This window comes from Lissotriton vulgaris, chromosome 5, assembly GCF_964263255.1.
Source record: "Lissotriton vulgaris chromosome 5, aLisVul1.2, whole genome shotgun sequence".
In the NCBI taxonomy this organism is placed as follows: Eukaryota; Metazoa; Chordata; class Amphibia; order Caudata; family Salamandridae; genus Lissotriton; species Lissotriton vulgaris.
This window is the reverse complement of record NC_141693.1, coordinates 1,352,251,976-1,352,267,392: the sequence shown is the minus strand read 5'-3', so window position 1 is coordinate 1,352,267,392 and position 15,417 is coordinate 1,352,251,976. Positions and strand designations below refer to the sequence as shown.

Here is a 15,417-nt window from a genome sequence, read left to right as displayed (position 1 = left end):
GACAACTGGTACGATTTATCGGTAACAAAGCTCGTACAAGGTGGTCCCTCACACTCATTCCCTTACGGAATGCATGTAGCGGTGGGGGGAGGTGACCCAATTCCTCACTCACCAGATGCCAATGTTGATTGATGGATTTCTTAATGGCACTACTCTTGGTGTTAAAAGTGGTGACACACACAAGTCGTTCTTCACCTTGCTTTTTCGGGTTAGGGATTAATAGATGTTCGCGATGGTTATACCAAGCCCTCTTACGTGCTTTCTTTAAAAGGCGAGTGGGATAACCACGTTCTTGCAATCTCACCACGAGTAAGGATGACTCATCAAAGTAATCCTCTTTCTTGGTGCAATTCCTCCGCAACCTCAGAAATTGGCCAAAGGGCAAGTTATCTCTGAGGTTGCGGGGATGGTGACTCGTGTACCTTAGTAAGGTATTTCGCTCACTGCTCTTACGATAGAGGGTGGTGTACAGGTGCCCATCCTCCGATTTAATCTGGATGTCCAAAAAAATAATAGAAGCCCTGTCATATTCCAAGATGAACTGTATGTCATCCGAGCAGGTATTAAGCCCCTTATGAAATTCCAACAATTGTTTGTCACTTCCTTGCCAAATTAAGAGCACATCATCAATGTACCGAGCCCATAGGGCAATATGATTATAGTACTGATTCTGCTGGTTAAGGACATATCTGTGTTCAAACTCATTCATGTAAATTATGGCCAGATTCGGGGCAAAACTTGCCCCCATTGCTACCCCTTTGATCTGGAGGTAGAATTGGCCCAAGAACATGAAAAAGTTTTTTGTCATTGCTATTGTCAACAGTTTTATGATGAAATCTGTTGGTACTCGGTGAGGCCTAGGTCTCTCATCCAACACCTTTTCCATACACATCAGCGCTTCCTGCTGCGGAATGTTTGTGTAGAGGGCCGTGATGTCCATGGTGGCGAGCAGACTCGTCATAGGATCGTAAGTGCGCCCATCCACTAATTGGATGACATTCATTGTATCCCTCAAATATGTCGGGGTTAATGCAGCGATAGGTTTTAAAAATATGTCTATAAATTTGCAGAGAGGCTCCAATAATGAGCCACACCCTGAGATGATCGGTCTGCCAGGGGGATTTTCCATCCGTTTGTGGACTTTGGGTAGATTGTAAATTGTGGGCATGCGTGGATATTTGTTGTTTAAGAATTCAAATTCTTGTTTTGTAATTATGCCATCTTCAAGGGCCCTCATCGTGATTCGATTAATTGATAAACCAATCTTTTTAGTGGGGTCAGACTTTAAAAGAGTGTAATTTCCCACCACAGACAATTGGGACAGTATTTCACCCTTGTATTTTTCAACACTCTGAACCACGATTGCACCACCCTTGTCAGCGGGTTTTATCACAATACTACCATTGTTCTTCAAGGTACCCAACGCCTCTCTCTCTGATTTTGTGATATTGTAAGCAACATAGCGTCTTTCTGCTAAGATTTTATCCACGTCCCGTAGTACCACTTGTTCATACGTTCTAATCTTGTGGTCAATATGATATGATGGAGGGGTAAATTTAGAAGGTGGTCTCAGGCCACTCCCTGAAAATTCAGGTTTAAAGGGCGTCCTCAGGAAGTGATGTTTAAGTCTCACTTTCCTGAAGAACTGTTGTAATTCCATTCTTACGGTGAAGTTATCAGGCATGGAGGTTGGCACAAAAGATAGACCCTTGCACAGGATTTGCTGTTCATTTATGTTTAATTCATGGCCAGATATGTTAATGATGGGATTTTCAGGGGCATATCTTACCACCTGTAGACCTGGCGTCTTGTTTGAATCTCGCCATGGGAGTTCTGTTGGAACTGTACTTGTTTGCTCCCCCTGCCTGAGCCTCGATTCCAGCGGGCAGAGCGTTGTCCCCTGGGTCTGCCCCAGGGGCGTCCCCTCCCTCGTGGTCCCCACCATTGATCCTCCACTAAAAAAGCCTGTTGGTCTGAGGGGTTGTGCTCCACGTTACTTGTGGCACCACCCGTGCTGGTTCCCGGGCGTTAAGAATCACTATCTGAGCTGCTGGTATACGAGGAGCCCGAAAAAGTATTGAATCTCTTGTAGCCTCCCCTGCCTCTACTGGGTATACCACCACGTTGGTCTCTTGTGTAATAACCTTCTTGTAAATAGGGGTATGTGGCTTTTTTATCATAGGTTTTAATATCCTTCGCAACTTTGTCTAATTTGGTCCCTTGCGTATAGAGATCAAATTCGCGTATGGTCTTTTCCAGTCTCTCTAGTGCCTCTTTGGCGTTGGATAAGGCTTTGTCCTCAATGATCTCTTTCCTGAGTTCGGCGATCTCCCTAGTCAAACGCTCAACCTCTTCCACTGCAGTCTCGATACCCAACACCATCCAGTGTCTGGAACAGGTGTTGGATATGAAGCTGAAGTTGTCCTTGAATTTAGGGTTCTCAAGAAAGATCGCAGGCTCGTTCCTAACGTGTAAACCCACCGGTATTACGTTAGACCTTAGGTATTTCGCCAACGTATGGCCATGAAGCCTCGTTCTTATGAGCTTCTTCTCCAAACGTTCTAGTTTGGAGACTTTTTCATTCAACGTCAAATTACCAATGGAGATTTGGTCAACCAGAAATGTACCCCCTCCTTCCTCTTGTAATAGTTTTTCAATATAATCCTCACTATAAGAGAGGGTCTCTTTGTCAGACATTCCCAGTATTCAGATCCTTACATATAAGATTTACAAGTACAACATTGATTAACATTTACAGGACATTCAACAAACAAAAACCCTCGCAGTATCACTGCTTAAAGGTAACCATCAAAACAATGGGGTGACCCAAAAAGTCGGTAGACCTGGGTGATACTCGTTATACAAAAACAATGGTCTCAGACTAATATTTTACTAAAACAGAATAAATCAGTTAACTGTTCAAAGTTTCTCCTATTAAATTATTGCTGTTGCTTTTTCTTTTTGAATTATTGCTGTTGCTGCTTTGTTTGTATTTTGTAAAATTAGTACATTGATTGAATTGTGGCAAATTGGTCGTACATGCCCATTTAATAGGAGAAACTTTGAACAGTTAACTGATTTATTCTGTTTTAGTAAAACATTGAAAATTAACAGGAGACTAATTTCACCTACTCTTTCAGGGCTCGGTGGTGTGCGGGCGCCATCTTCCATTGGGCTGGTCAGGCGACCTAGCTCGGCGCCACACCCCCGCGCTCCGCCCCTACTTAAATGCCCCCAATGAGGAAGCGCAGCGGACGAGCGCAGCGGGCGCGACGAAGGCGCGCCGAAGTGGCACCTAAGTCAAGCCCGTCTGCGCCCGTCCGCGGCCGGACGGGGCTAGGGGCGCGTCCTCATGCCCTTCCTATCTCTTATTCATCTGAGGATTTAACAGCTATACAGGGCCACTGGTCGCTGCCCGACTCCATCATTAGCCACATTTCTTCTCTTGGCCTCGCTCCTCCATCTCCTCATCTCCCTTCCTCTCATTTGATCCCCTCGACGCAGCTTTTTTCCCATTCTGGCTCCTTATCCTCTTCCCCTCCCTTGTCTATCATCCTGCTAAACACCAGGTCAGCGGTCAGACACCATCAGGAGCTGTTTGTGTTGCTCGACTCTCACAAGCCTGACATGCTATTTTTAACCGAAACCTGGTTCTGTGAGTCCTCTTTGCCCTCTCTTCTGGCTGCTCTCCCCCCTTCTTATGTGGCTCTCCGCGCAGACCGCCCGGCAGGCAAGACAGGGGGCGGCGTGGCCCTCATTGCCCGGTCAGAGTATAATTTTCAACTTCTCCCCTCCCCTCTTATTACTCCCACTGAGCATCTTGTGGTCCGCTCTCTTACCTTTTCTCCCCCGCTCACTTGTTTATTAATGTATCGCCCGCCTCAGTTTTCACACCTGTTCATGCCAGCCCTTCGGGACTTATTGGCTACCTTAGCGGTCAATTACGCCTCAGTCCTAGTGCTAGGGGACTTTAACTATTGGCCCACGGACCCCCTTGAGTGCACTTCCTCTAAGCAGTTTACAGAATCACTTCAATCCCTGAATTTTGTTTCTCACATACAAGTCCCTACGCACATACACGGACATGTGCTAGACCAGGTTTGGTCTCTTAACATTTCCGTTTCTTCTATGTCCGTGTCCCAATGTCCCTGGTCAGATCACGCTCTAATCTCCTTCTCCCTCCACCTTAACCCTGTAGCTAAGGTCCCGCTTGCCAAAAACACCTGGGCGCGGAATTGGAACCGTGTCGACCTCCCTCTGTTATCTTTTTCCCTCCTGAACTCTTCACCTAACCTGGCGGGCTTATCTTCCTCATCTCAAGCCACCTCTATTAACACCTGGCTTGCTGGAGGCTGTGACGCTGTAGCCCCCCTACGTCGGATTTCAACTAGACGGCCTAAGGAGTCAAATCGGTGGTTTAGTGAAGATCTGAAGGAAAAAAAGCTGTCCCATCGGCGGGCTGAGAGGCAATGGAGAAGGGACTATTGTCCTTTATTGAAAACCCACTACACCACACTATTAGGTGACTATAAAAGAGCCATACTAGGCGCCAAAACTGCCTACTTCTCAGCAAAAATCTTGGTGGCGGAGAATAAACCCAGGGAGATTTTCACAATTATTCACGATCTGGCCTTCTCTGACAGGGCTACACTTAAACCTCCCCCTACCCAGTCCTTATGTGATTCTTTGAATTCTTATTTCTTGGAAAAAATTATTAACATCAAAGCCAATATTCCTCTCCCCTCTCTTACTTTTGTTGAACCCCTTCCCCCGACTGCCCAGTGCTGCCTTTCTTCGATCCCCCCCCTCACCGAAGAAGTGTTCTTGGCAATACTTTCTAAGGTAAAGTCAGGCTCCCCGGCGGACATCTGCCCGGCCCGTATTCTCGAACAGATTTACTCTGTCTGCACTAAGCCCCCGATTACTTTTCTCAACAGTTCCCTGGCCCAGGGGGTTGTGATCCCAGCACTTAAATCCGCTACAATAGTGCCTATTCTGAAGAAGCCTGGTGCGGACCCCTCCGCCCCAGTTAATTATCGCCCTATTTCATTGTTGCCCTACTTGGGCAAGGTGCATGAGCGCCATGTAACATCGGTACTCAGCGCCCATGTAGAAGTGAATGGGGCCCTAGCGTCTCGCCAGGCAGGCTTCCGGCCAAGGCACTCCACCGAGTCCGTCGTGGTGTCGGTCCTGGACAACCTCAGGGAGGGCATGGACAAAAACAAACACCAGGCCCTGGTGCTCCTCGATCTCTCCGCCTCTTTTGACACGGTGGACCATTCCATCTTGCTTTCACGTGTCAGAGCGGCGGGAATCGGGGGCTCGGCCTTGGTCTGGCTATCGTCCTTCCTGAGGGACCGGACCCAGGTGGTCCGGTTGGGGGATTTCTCGGCCACCCCACTTAAGATCACTTGTGGTGTTCCCCAGGGCTCTTCTCTTTCTCCTCTTTTGTTCAATCTTTACATCTATCCCTTAATCTTTGCACTCCAGCAGCTGGAGGTCACCGTATATAACTATGCGGATGACCTCCAGCTCATCTTCAACCTATCCTCTTCTTCCCATTCTATTTCCAACTTTCAGACTACTATGATTTTTATTAGGGACTGGATGAACCACACCCACCTGAAGCTGAACCCGGATAAAACTGAGTTGGTTCTCACGGGTGGTTCTTCCAGTCCCTGGAATTCTTTATTTTGGCCCTCTTCCTTTGGTCCCCCTCCCACTCCCTCTCCCTCAGTCAAGACCTTAGGCACCAAAATTAACAATCATCTTACTCTCCACTCACAAATTAGCTCTGTTGTTTCTTCTTGCTTTTTCACTCTTCGCACTATTCGCGCTGTTTCTCATTTCTTTTCTCTCCTGGCACTTAAACTGATCATGTCCGCCTTGGTGATCTCCCGGCTGGATTACGCCAATGCCCTGTACAACGGCATTCCGGCGTACAGCCTACGGAAGCTCCAACTGGTCCAAAACCAGGTGGCCCGATTAGTGTACGGCCTTTCCCGCTCTCACCACTCAACTCCTTTATTGAAGGCGCTTCACTGGCTGCCTGTCAGGGAGCGATCCCTTTTCAAAACAGGTTGTATGGTCTTCCAGGCGCGCCAGGGCTCAGCTCCTGCTCTTTCATTGCTTCCTTGATAAGGGAGTATATCCCCGCAGAGAGCTTTGTTCATCATCTCAATCACTTCTGCAGGTACCCCGCTACAAGCACAAAAAGTGGGGAGGGGCCAACTTCTCATTTTTGGCATCCTCCTTTTGGAACTCCCTCCCCGATCACCTACGCTTGGCCAATCACTACCCTCTTTTTCGTAAAGACCTCAAAACTTTCTTATTCAATCAGGCCTTCCCTTTGTAAATTGTCCTTATATTTTCCCTTTTCTGTACCAGCATCTACTGCCTCTCCTCTGCTATTTTAGCCTCCACAGCGCCAAGAAACCGCATGGTGAATGTAGCGCTCTATAAGTATTTTAAATTCAATTCAAATTCTAATTCAAGAGATCTGGGTTAAACCCATCATTCTTTTGCTCACCATACCACCCCAGTTTAGACCTGGCCATATGCAAATCAGTCATGACCCTGTGCCTCATGGGAACAGTCCAGCCCGAACTGCCAAGCCAGGTCCTCCCTGGATCGGAACCAAACATCCTAGGACCGGTTTTGGGGTTTCATCCCTCATCAGCCAGGATACCTTGAGTCCAGTGGCACAGTGAGCCCGGGGCCCATCAAAGACAAATTTGATGGGCGGAATGCAGAACAAATCAAAACATTCACCCCCAGTCAAGAGATCTGGGTTAAAAACCATCATTATTTTGCTCACCATGCCACCCCAGTTTAGAACTGGCCATATGCAAGTTTGCTATGGCTTGGTGAAAGCGGTAAAGCTCCCACCAAGCCATAGCAAACAACTGTGTCCCGGATATTGGGACCCCGGGACATAGCAGCAGCCCGCACTGTGGGGGACAAATGCAAAAACAACAATTGATGGACAGAATGCAGAACAATGTCATACATTCACCCCAGTACAGAGATCTGGGCCTAAATCCATCGTTTTTTTGCTCACCATTCCATTCCAGTTTGAACCCAGCAATATGCAAATCAGTCTTCACCCTGTGCCACATGGGAACAGTCCAGCCCGAACTGCCAAGCCAGGTCCTCCCTGGACTGGAAACAAGCATCCTAGGACCGGTTTAGGGCTTTCAGCCCTCATCAGCCAGGATAGCTTGAGTTTTGATTACATTGTTCTGCATTCTGTCCATCAACTGTTGTTTTTGCGTTTGTCACCCCACAGTGCGGGCTGCTGCTATGTCCCGGGGTCCCAACATCCGGGACACAGTTGTTTGTTGAAACAACTGTGTCCCGGATGTTGGGACCCCGGGACATAGCAGGAGCCCGCACTGTGGGGTGACAAACGCAAAGCCAGCAAGAGCATTGTCCTTTTGCTTACTTAAAGCAACACACAATTACTTTTCTAGAGAGGGAGCTGCATGTTAGCAGCTGCCTCTCTTTAAAAGCAGTTCCAGCTCCCGCAGGAGGGAGGAATCTGTCAGGGACCATGGAGGACTTGAGGTTCACCTGCGGTCCCCAACCATTCTAAGTTATTGTCCTGGGTGGGACCAGGGCACACACAGTAGAGGCTGGGCCCCAGGGGATGGGTTCCCAAGGGCTTAATTCAGCCCTGGAATGGGCCCTGCTGCCCCATGCACATTATGTATTTATTTTAAATTACCTGAAAGAGGCCGGACCCGGGGAATGGGTTCCCTGGGGTTGCAATCGCTATCCCTCCCTTTTACTTTGTAAAAATTGTTTTTAAAAAGGCTGGGCCCCGGGGGATGAGATCCCTGGGGCTGAGATCAGCTCAAATCAGCTGTATGCGTGAGTGTGTGACTATGTGACTGGCTGTATAGGTAAGTGAATGGTTGTATGAGTGGCTAAATGAGTGAGTGAGTGGGTGTGTGAGTGGCTCAATGGAAGAGAGAATGTGTTTCTGACTGTTGTTATGGGTCTGTGAATTTATATGCGAGTGGCTGTGTGGGTGTGTGAGTGGGCACACAAGAGGTATATGGGGTATGAGTGGTTCTGTGGATGATGTCATCAGTAATCTCGTGACTAATGTCACTGACCATGTTATGAGTGATGTAATATGTGAGGTCATAAGCAGTGCATTGCAGGGGCGTAAGATATAGTTAGCTCAGGTAACTATAACTGTTGAATTTCACTGGCTTTGTACAAGTGAAACCTGAGCCTAACTATAACTATAACCTTTTTTCTTTTAAGTGAGTTCTATGGTTTTTTAATTAGCAGTCGCATTTGCAGAGTGGTGGGGAAAGGCAGGGCGAGGCCTGCAACTGGCTGTCAGGAAACCTGCTGTGTCACACTTACTGGTGGTAAAAGGAGAGGTTCTTGGCCCCCAAGGACCCTCAGCATCCAAAAGGGCTTCACCCCCAACTAGTAGTGTGCCAGGAGTCGCATTTGCAGAGTGGTGGAGAAAGAGGGAGGGTCCTCTGAGCAGCCCACAACAATCCGGCTGTGTGGGACTTACTGGTGATAACAGGAGGGGTTCTTTGTTCCCAAGGACCCTCAGCATTCAAGGGTACTTCACCCCCAACTAGCAGTGCGCCAAGAGGTTTGTTTGCAAAGTGGTGGAGAAAGGGGTGTGTCCTACGAAGATCTCTTAGCAATTCCGTTGTGTGGGACTAACTGGAGATAAGGGGAGGGATAGTTGGCCCACAAGGACCCTCAGATTGCAAGGAGACTTCATCTCCCCACTAGTAGTGTGCCAGGAGGTTCATTTGCAGTGTGGTGAAGAAAGGGGTCAGGGCCTCCTGCATCTACCCGCTATCTGATATTTTAAATCATTTATCTTTCTTATTAGGGAAACACCATGCATGGCCCTCCTTCCCCATGCCAATTTTGTCCTGAGGACCCCATCCACTGAGGCCAGGCCTTCTTGGAATCAGCAGGGGGCCATGGGACCCCCCCCGCCTGAGCTGATTTATCCCCTGTGGCCCGGCCTTGTCTGCTGGGGGCCCCCAGGGCAACCAGTCTCTAATGGCACTGTGGGTAAGCCTTAATGCCCCCACAATTCCTACTGGCTCTCTGCCTCCAGTGGGAGCCACCTTTGCTTTTAGACATAGGGAGCTGCTAAACATGCAGCTTCCTCTGTGTAAAAGCAATTCTGCTCCATTTCCAGCAAGTCAGAGCATTTGTAATGCTCTGGCTTGCAAGAAGTGGACCATTTACTATGACTTGGAGAGAACGGTAAAAACATAGGTTATAGGGACCCTTTATAGTTTGGGTCAGACTTTATTCATACAAAACAGAGAAATTCAACAGTTAAAGGGGAGGGGGGACAAGCAGTCCCCATCCTGGGCCATGTTTACACCTTACAAATATATGTATATATATAGAGATAGAAATGAGTTCGTCTTTTTTTAATAGACCCTGCCTTTTCCACTGCATGAGGCATTTTGTCACTTTGTCTTGAATCAGACGGATCTCTTGTCTGGAAGATTTTCTGTATATATATATATATATATATATATATATATATACATATATATATATATATATATATATATATATATATATATATATATATATATATATATATATATATATATATATATACAATCTTGTTTCAAGCCATTTGTATTTAATCAGATAAATATATTGGTGTATTTTCATTATGAGGTTTATGATATTGACAGCCATATACTCAATGATATGCAGAAAGACCGTAATAGTATTTCTTCTATGCTCACTAATGTCACATGGTGTGCACTAGCAATTTAAAAAAACAGGCATTTTGGCTAATGTGTGACTGTGAACAAGGGCAACTGCCCGAAACGCGTCAGTCTCGTTTGCTGCCTTTGCCTTAATAAATAAGAACTTGCCTTGATTTTGGGACTCGTGTCGTCTCCTGTGTCTGGGGCTCCAGATTTCAGTTGCCGTGTTCTGCCTGCATATATATATGTATATGTATATGTGTGCTTTCACGACTCATGGATCTGGAGCTAAGAATAGTAAATCTATATGTAACTATATACTTACCTTTGAAATATTGTGGTAGTTGATTTTCCAGCTCTATTTTTTGTACAAACAATATTTCTGCACAGCATATACTGGCATTTAACTTGTTCGAGATGCCACAGTAAAGTCTTTAGAAAATAATTATGCAGATTATATTACCTGCATCTATGTTTAACAGCAGCCATTAATACATATACAGTGTATAAAAAGTTACATTTGTTTTGACTTACTTGCGAAAATTATTAAGGACTGTAATATTTGCATACATGTAAAAAATGTAGTAGCTGTATGTTGGACTATTTTCCATATTCCAGTCCTGTGGTTTAGGACTGTCACTTGAGAACACGTAGGAGCTGTGTTTCGATTCATCATCCACGCTGTCAAAAGAAGTGACCTATCAAAAATGAGGCAAAATTGTAGAAAAGATGCTTACAAATTGCATGGCTATTGATTGTTATATTCATATTAACATCTAGTTTTATAAAACAGTCCTTACATTGCGATGCTTGTTTTCATTTTTGATCAATTCTCAAAGATTGAAAATAACAGCAAACATCTATAATTGGAGCCCAGCATTAATGTTCACATGCAGGATACAGAACAAAATGTTCACATGTCTGAGTCAAAACAAAACGTGATGAAAAGTACATTAATACTCAGATGTGGAATATTCCACCAAATCATGTTTGGGTACCCCATGGTGTCAGGGAAACCAAAAAAAGACATTGTCAATCAACATTAAAATGTTTTTTTTATTTGTTTATTAACATTTTCATAGATACACATTCTTCCATACAATGAATAATCCAAGTTGATCAGATGTAAAGTTCAACACAAATGTGCATACGTCAAACGTAACAAAACTGTCAGAAACATCAAGTAATCTGTAAAATACAAGACCAGGGGCCCGATGTAGGTAATTATAAATTACCACTTCTAAAATACCGAATCATACCGATTCGGTATTTAAGAAGTGGTAAATTAGAAGGGGGGAAATGTAGGTATTTCAGATTCGGTAAATACCGAATCGTTAAGATTCGGTATTTACCGATTCTGTAAATACCGAATCGGTAAAGCCCATTGATTCCTATGGGCATTGCAGCCCATAGGAATCAATGGTCATTACCGAATCGGTATTTACCGATTCGGTAAATACCGATTTTTGCAAGGGTGCAGGGGGTGTCACTTTGACACCCTCTAGCACCCTGAATTCAGGCGCGTGTGCCATGTGGCACACAGACATGCCCTAAGGGCATGTCTGTGTGTCACATGGCACTGGTGTGCATGCACACATGTGCATGCACACCTGTATTCGGTATTTTACCACCCAATAGGATTGGGTGGTAAAATACCGATTCTTAAAGCCCTGTGGCACTCTGACTTGTGCCAGCTACATCTGCATTTACAGAATCGGTATTTTACCGAGTCTGTATTTACCGATTCGGTAATTTTACCGAATCGGTAAATACAGAATCGGTAAAATACCGATTCTGTAAATGCATGCCCTACATCTGGAAACCGTAATACCGGTCGGAAACGGCCGAATTCGGTCGTTTCCGACCGGTATTAGGGCACCTACATCGGGCCCTGGAACTTCTCAACATTATTACTAGCTTGCATTAAATTTGTGGAGTGACATTGTGCAATTGGACTTCCCATATTGAGCTCGCTTACGTTGACGAACTGGTGACTAATCATTGTTTCAGGTCAAGGGGGATGTTTTTTGGTTCTGTTCTAGAGCCTGTGAGCCTGGTGACTGCGATCCATGTTGATCAGTGGGGTCTGGGGAGGGAGTGTTCTCTGCCTGGGTCGTTTTCAGTCAGTTTAAGAAGGGACCCCAAATGTCTTTCGGTCTGTAGGCAGTGTGTATTAATTCCCAGGATGTGTACTGTTGGTTAGGGCTAAAAGTGACATCTTGTATCCATGCTTTTATCGTGCGGGGCTCTCTTTTCTCCGCAGGTTATTGATGCTCTGCATTTAGCTAACAGGAGCCACATGGCGTGCAGTTTTCGAGTTTCAGCTTTAGTATCTTTTACATACCACAATAACCCAATGATCGGCATGGGGTCGTCGGGCGTACCCAGTATTTCTTGAATTTTGTTAAAACGTCTGACCAATAGGTAGCTATCGGAGGGCAATTCCAGGCCATGTGTGGAACGGTGACTGGGGCAAAACCACATCTCCAGCAGTTCTCTTCGAGTGTAATCCCCATATGGTATTATCGAGATGGGGTCCTAGAAACCCTATGAAAATATTTAAAATGTATCTACCTCAATTTATAGTTAGGGGAGAGAGTATTTGAAGTTGGCTGCAACAAAATGGCCACTGCTCCTCCGCTACATGACCATCTAATTCTGCATTAGAGCTATGTTGTGCCTTCGATCTAGCCAATGGGGCGGCGTTCTGCATGGAGCTGTACAGTCGTCTGATGGGCTAGCTAGATGAAGTGTTCATTATGATATGTTCGAGAGTTGGTAGCTGGGGCGGGGGTGTGAAAGGTCTTGTGTTTTTGCCTACAAGTTACTCTGACCTTATATTAGAGGAAAAGCTCGGAAAAGCCCTTCGCACCTTCCTTCAGCTGTAGGGACCAGTCGGGGATAGAAACTATCATCAGGGTCGAGCGCAGCGAAAGTTACCAAACCAATCGATTTAGCTAATGTCACATGACCGCAATCCGCCATTGAAAGGAGTAATGGATTGCGCACAACGGGGACAAAGGGTGCATACAGTACCCCCAGGTGAGCTCTAATACGAAGTCTGTCCCAGGCCCACCGTACGGTCTCAATCGTATCTATCCCATCCCTAGGCCGCCGGTAAGGCTGCTAAGCCACTTGGAGGGGGGCCAGAGCTGCTATATCCCTTTCCAATGCTACGTGGAGCTGGAACAGGTTGGGATGTAGCCAATTATGTAAATATTGGGCCTGTGCACAGAAGACATAGAGCAATATATCTGGGGTTCCTAGTCCTTCCTGTGTTAGGGGAAGTGTAAGCAATTCCCATGAAATGGGCACTTGTTTCCCTGCCCGGACCATAGATATTAATAAAGATCAGAGAGTTCAAAAAAAGACTTGGGTGAGCGGTATTGGAATATTTATGAATAAATAAAGGAATTTGGGTAGCACGACCATCATATCAATCGCTATCCTTCTAGCTAGAGGAATAGGTCATTTGGCCCATGTTTTTATTTTCCCTTCCAAATTAAGAGACAGCGCGGCCGTAGTTCAAGTTCAAAATTTCTTGTTTGTCACGACTGAGCCAGATGCCCAGGTATTTCACTGGTCTGCCCACCCAGTTAGTGTGAAATGGGTTGACTTGGCCCAGTTTATGATTATACCTGAAAGACCTCCAAATGTTATAAGTTCTCTGAGGATTGGACCTATGTTTGCCGCCGGGTCTGTAATATATAACGTCATGTCATCCACATGTAGCAAAATCAGGAGCCCTCTGGTGCTAAATACCAGCCCTCACGCTGGCAAATCCTTGCTGCTAATGGCTCCATCATGATAGCAGGGGAATGGGGAGAGAGGGCACCGCTGCCTGGTTCCTTGTGTAATACGGATAGGGCTGTAGAGCATACCGTTCATACATAGTCTAGCCGGTGGCTCCATATATAGCAAACTTATTTGTTTTATAAATGTCAGACTAATCCCAATACTCCCCTGAATGGCAAACAAATGCGGCTACTCCAGTGCATCAAATGCTTTAGTTGCATCTAGGAATGCCACCAGCGCCTGTGAGTCTGGATTCAAATAATGCAGTACTGTGAAAAAGGTGAGGAGATTGTGTGCTGTGGATCTACCAGGAATAAACCCTGACTGGTCTGGCCTTGCCATCAGGGCAAGCAGTGGTTGCAATCTATTTGCAAGCAAATTTGCATATATCTTGGCCCCAATATTTATTAAATAAGGGCCTATATGAATCTATATCGTGGCTAGGTTTTCCGGGTTTCAATAGTGTTTGTATAATCGCCTCTCTCGTAGATGGAGGACGTGTGCCAGACATTTGTGCTTCTTCAAATACTGGGAGAAGATGAGACACCAGTTAGGTTGTATAGGCCATGTAGAAACAATTTGTTAAGTGATCAGAGCCTGGGGGTTTGTCGAGAGGCAGACTCCTGATCACCTGAAGAATATCGTTGGATGTAAATGGTTCATCTAGATATGCTTGGTGCACCCTCCGGAGCAATAACAGCTCAATGGAGTCTAGAAAAGGTTGGAGCTCTTCTGGGGTTGTCTGGTGGGTAGCCGTGTATACATTGGTATATAATTTAGTGAAATGATCTAGTATTTCTTGAGGGCCTCTAACTAATGCCTGGTCTATCTTCTTCCACATAGTGGCTTGCTTGTGTATCTTTGCTCATGAATTTCACTTTGCGCTGCACCTCTTCCTCACATTCTGTGATGCTCCCTTTAAGGGATGCTAAGATCCTTGGGTCCTCAGAGGCATAGTATTGGGATTCCAACTCTTTGATGCGAGCTTCAAGGGTGGCTAACATGCCCCTAAGGCCTTCAATACCCCGGCATGTCGGGCAATGCATTTCCCCCATATCACTACTTTAAACGCCTCCTACAGGGTAGCTTCTGTTGAGACAGATCCTTCATTAGTTGCAAAGTATTCCTCAATCTCTCTGTATATTTCCTCTCTAAAAGCAGAGTCTAGTAGGGCATCTTGGGAGAGTCTCCAACTGTACATCTTTTGAGGTGCATTTGGAATGACCAGTCTAAGAAGGCAAGGGGCATGGTCTGATAATGTCCTAGGGAGGTGTGTGATTTCTGTTATCCAGGCAATTATGTCCCGAGATGCCAGCCAACAGTCTAATCTAGACCACGCTCTGTGGTGTGCCGATATGCACGTGTCTTCGGCAACATCCGGGTGTTACTGTCTCCAAACATCAGTCAAGTTACTGTCTGTTATTACGGCGTTCAATGTTTTGGTAGAGTTGAGATGTAGAGTGCGGGATGTTCACTTTCTATCAAGACTATTGTTTAATACTGCATTGAAATCTCCTCCCCACATTAAGGTGTGGCATCCCATAAGTTGAATTTTAGCCTACACATCCTGAAAGAATTTGGGATGGTCAGCATTTGGCCCATAGACTGCGGCTAGTGTCACCTTTCTCCCTACAAGCACTCCACCCAAAATCACAAATCATCTCTTCGGGCCTAAATGTGATTCAGTCGTTTTCCAGTCCAACTGTTGTAAATAAAACAGCGATAGTATTAAGCATTCACTGAAGACATGCTATCATGTCTTTATTCTAGTTTTCCTGCCCGTACTTGAAATACGGCCAGACTCCATTTTTTGTTTTCTGGCGTCCATCTTGTATGCTACACATTGCCATGCACTCGCCACGAGGCAAGTCCTACCTCACTGACTGTCACCCCTGAA

At 45.7% G+C, this 15,417-nt stretch overlaps 1 protein-coding gene across 1 annotated transcript in view; it reads right to left on the bottom strand.

Moving 5' to 3' along the window:
• The window catches only part of LOC147712585 (AMP deaminase 1-like), a 2,876,771-nt gene that overhangs the window by 737,947 nt on the left and 2,123,407 nt on the right, over nt 1-15,417 (bottom strand). The window contains exon 11 of the mRNA XM_086923285.1: nt 10,260-10,423. Coding sequence (XP_086779411.1) covers nt 10,260-10,423 — 164 coding nt within the window. The remainder of the gene's footprint in view (nt 1-10,259; nt 10,424-15,417) is intronic.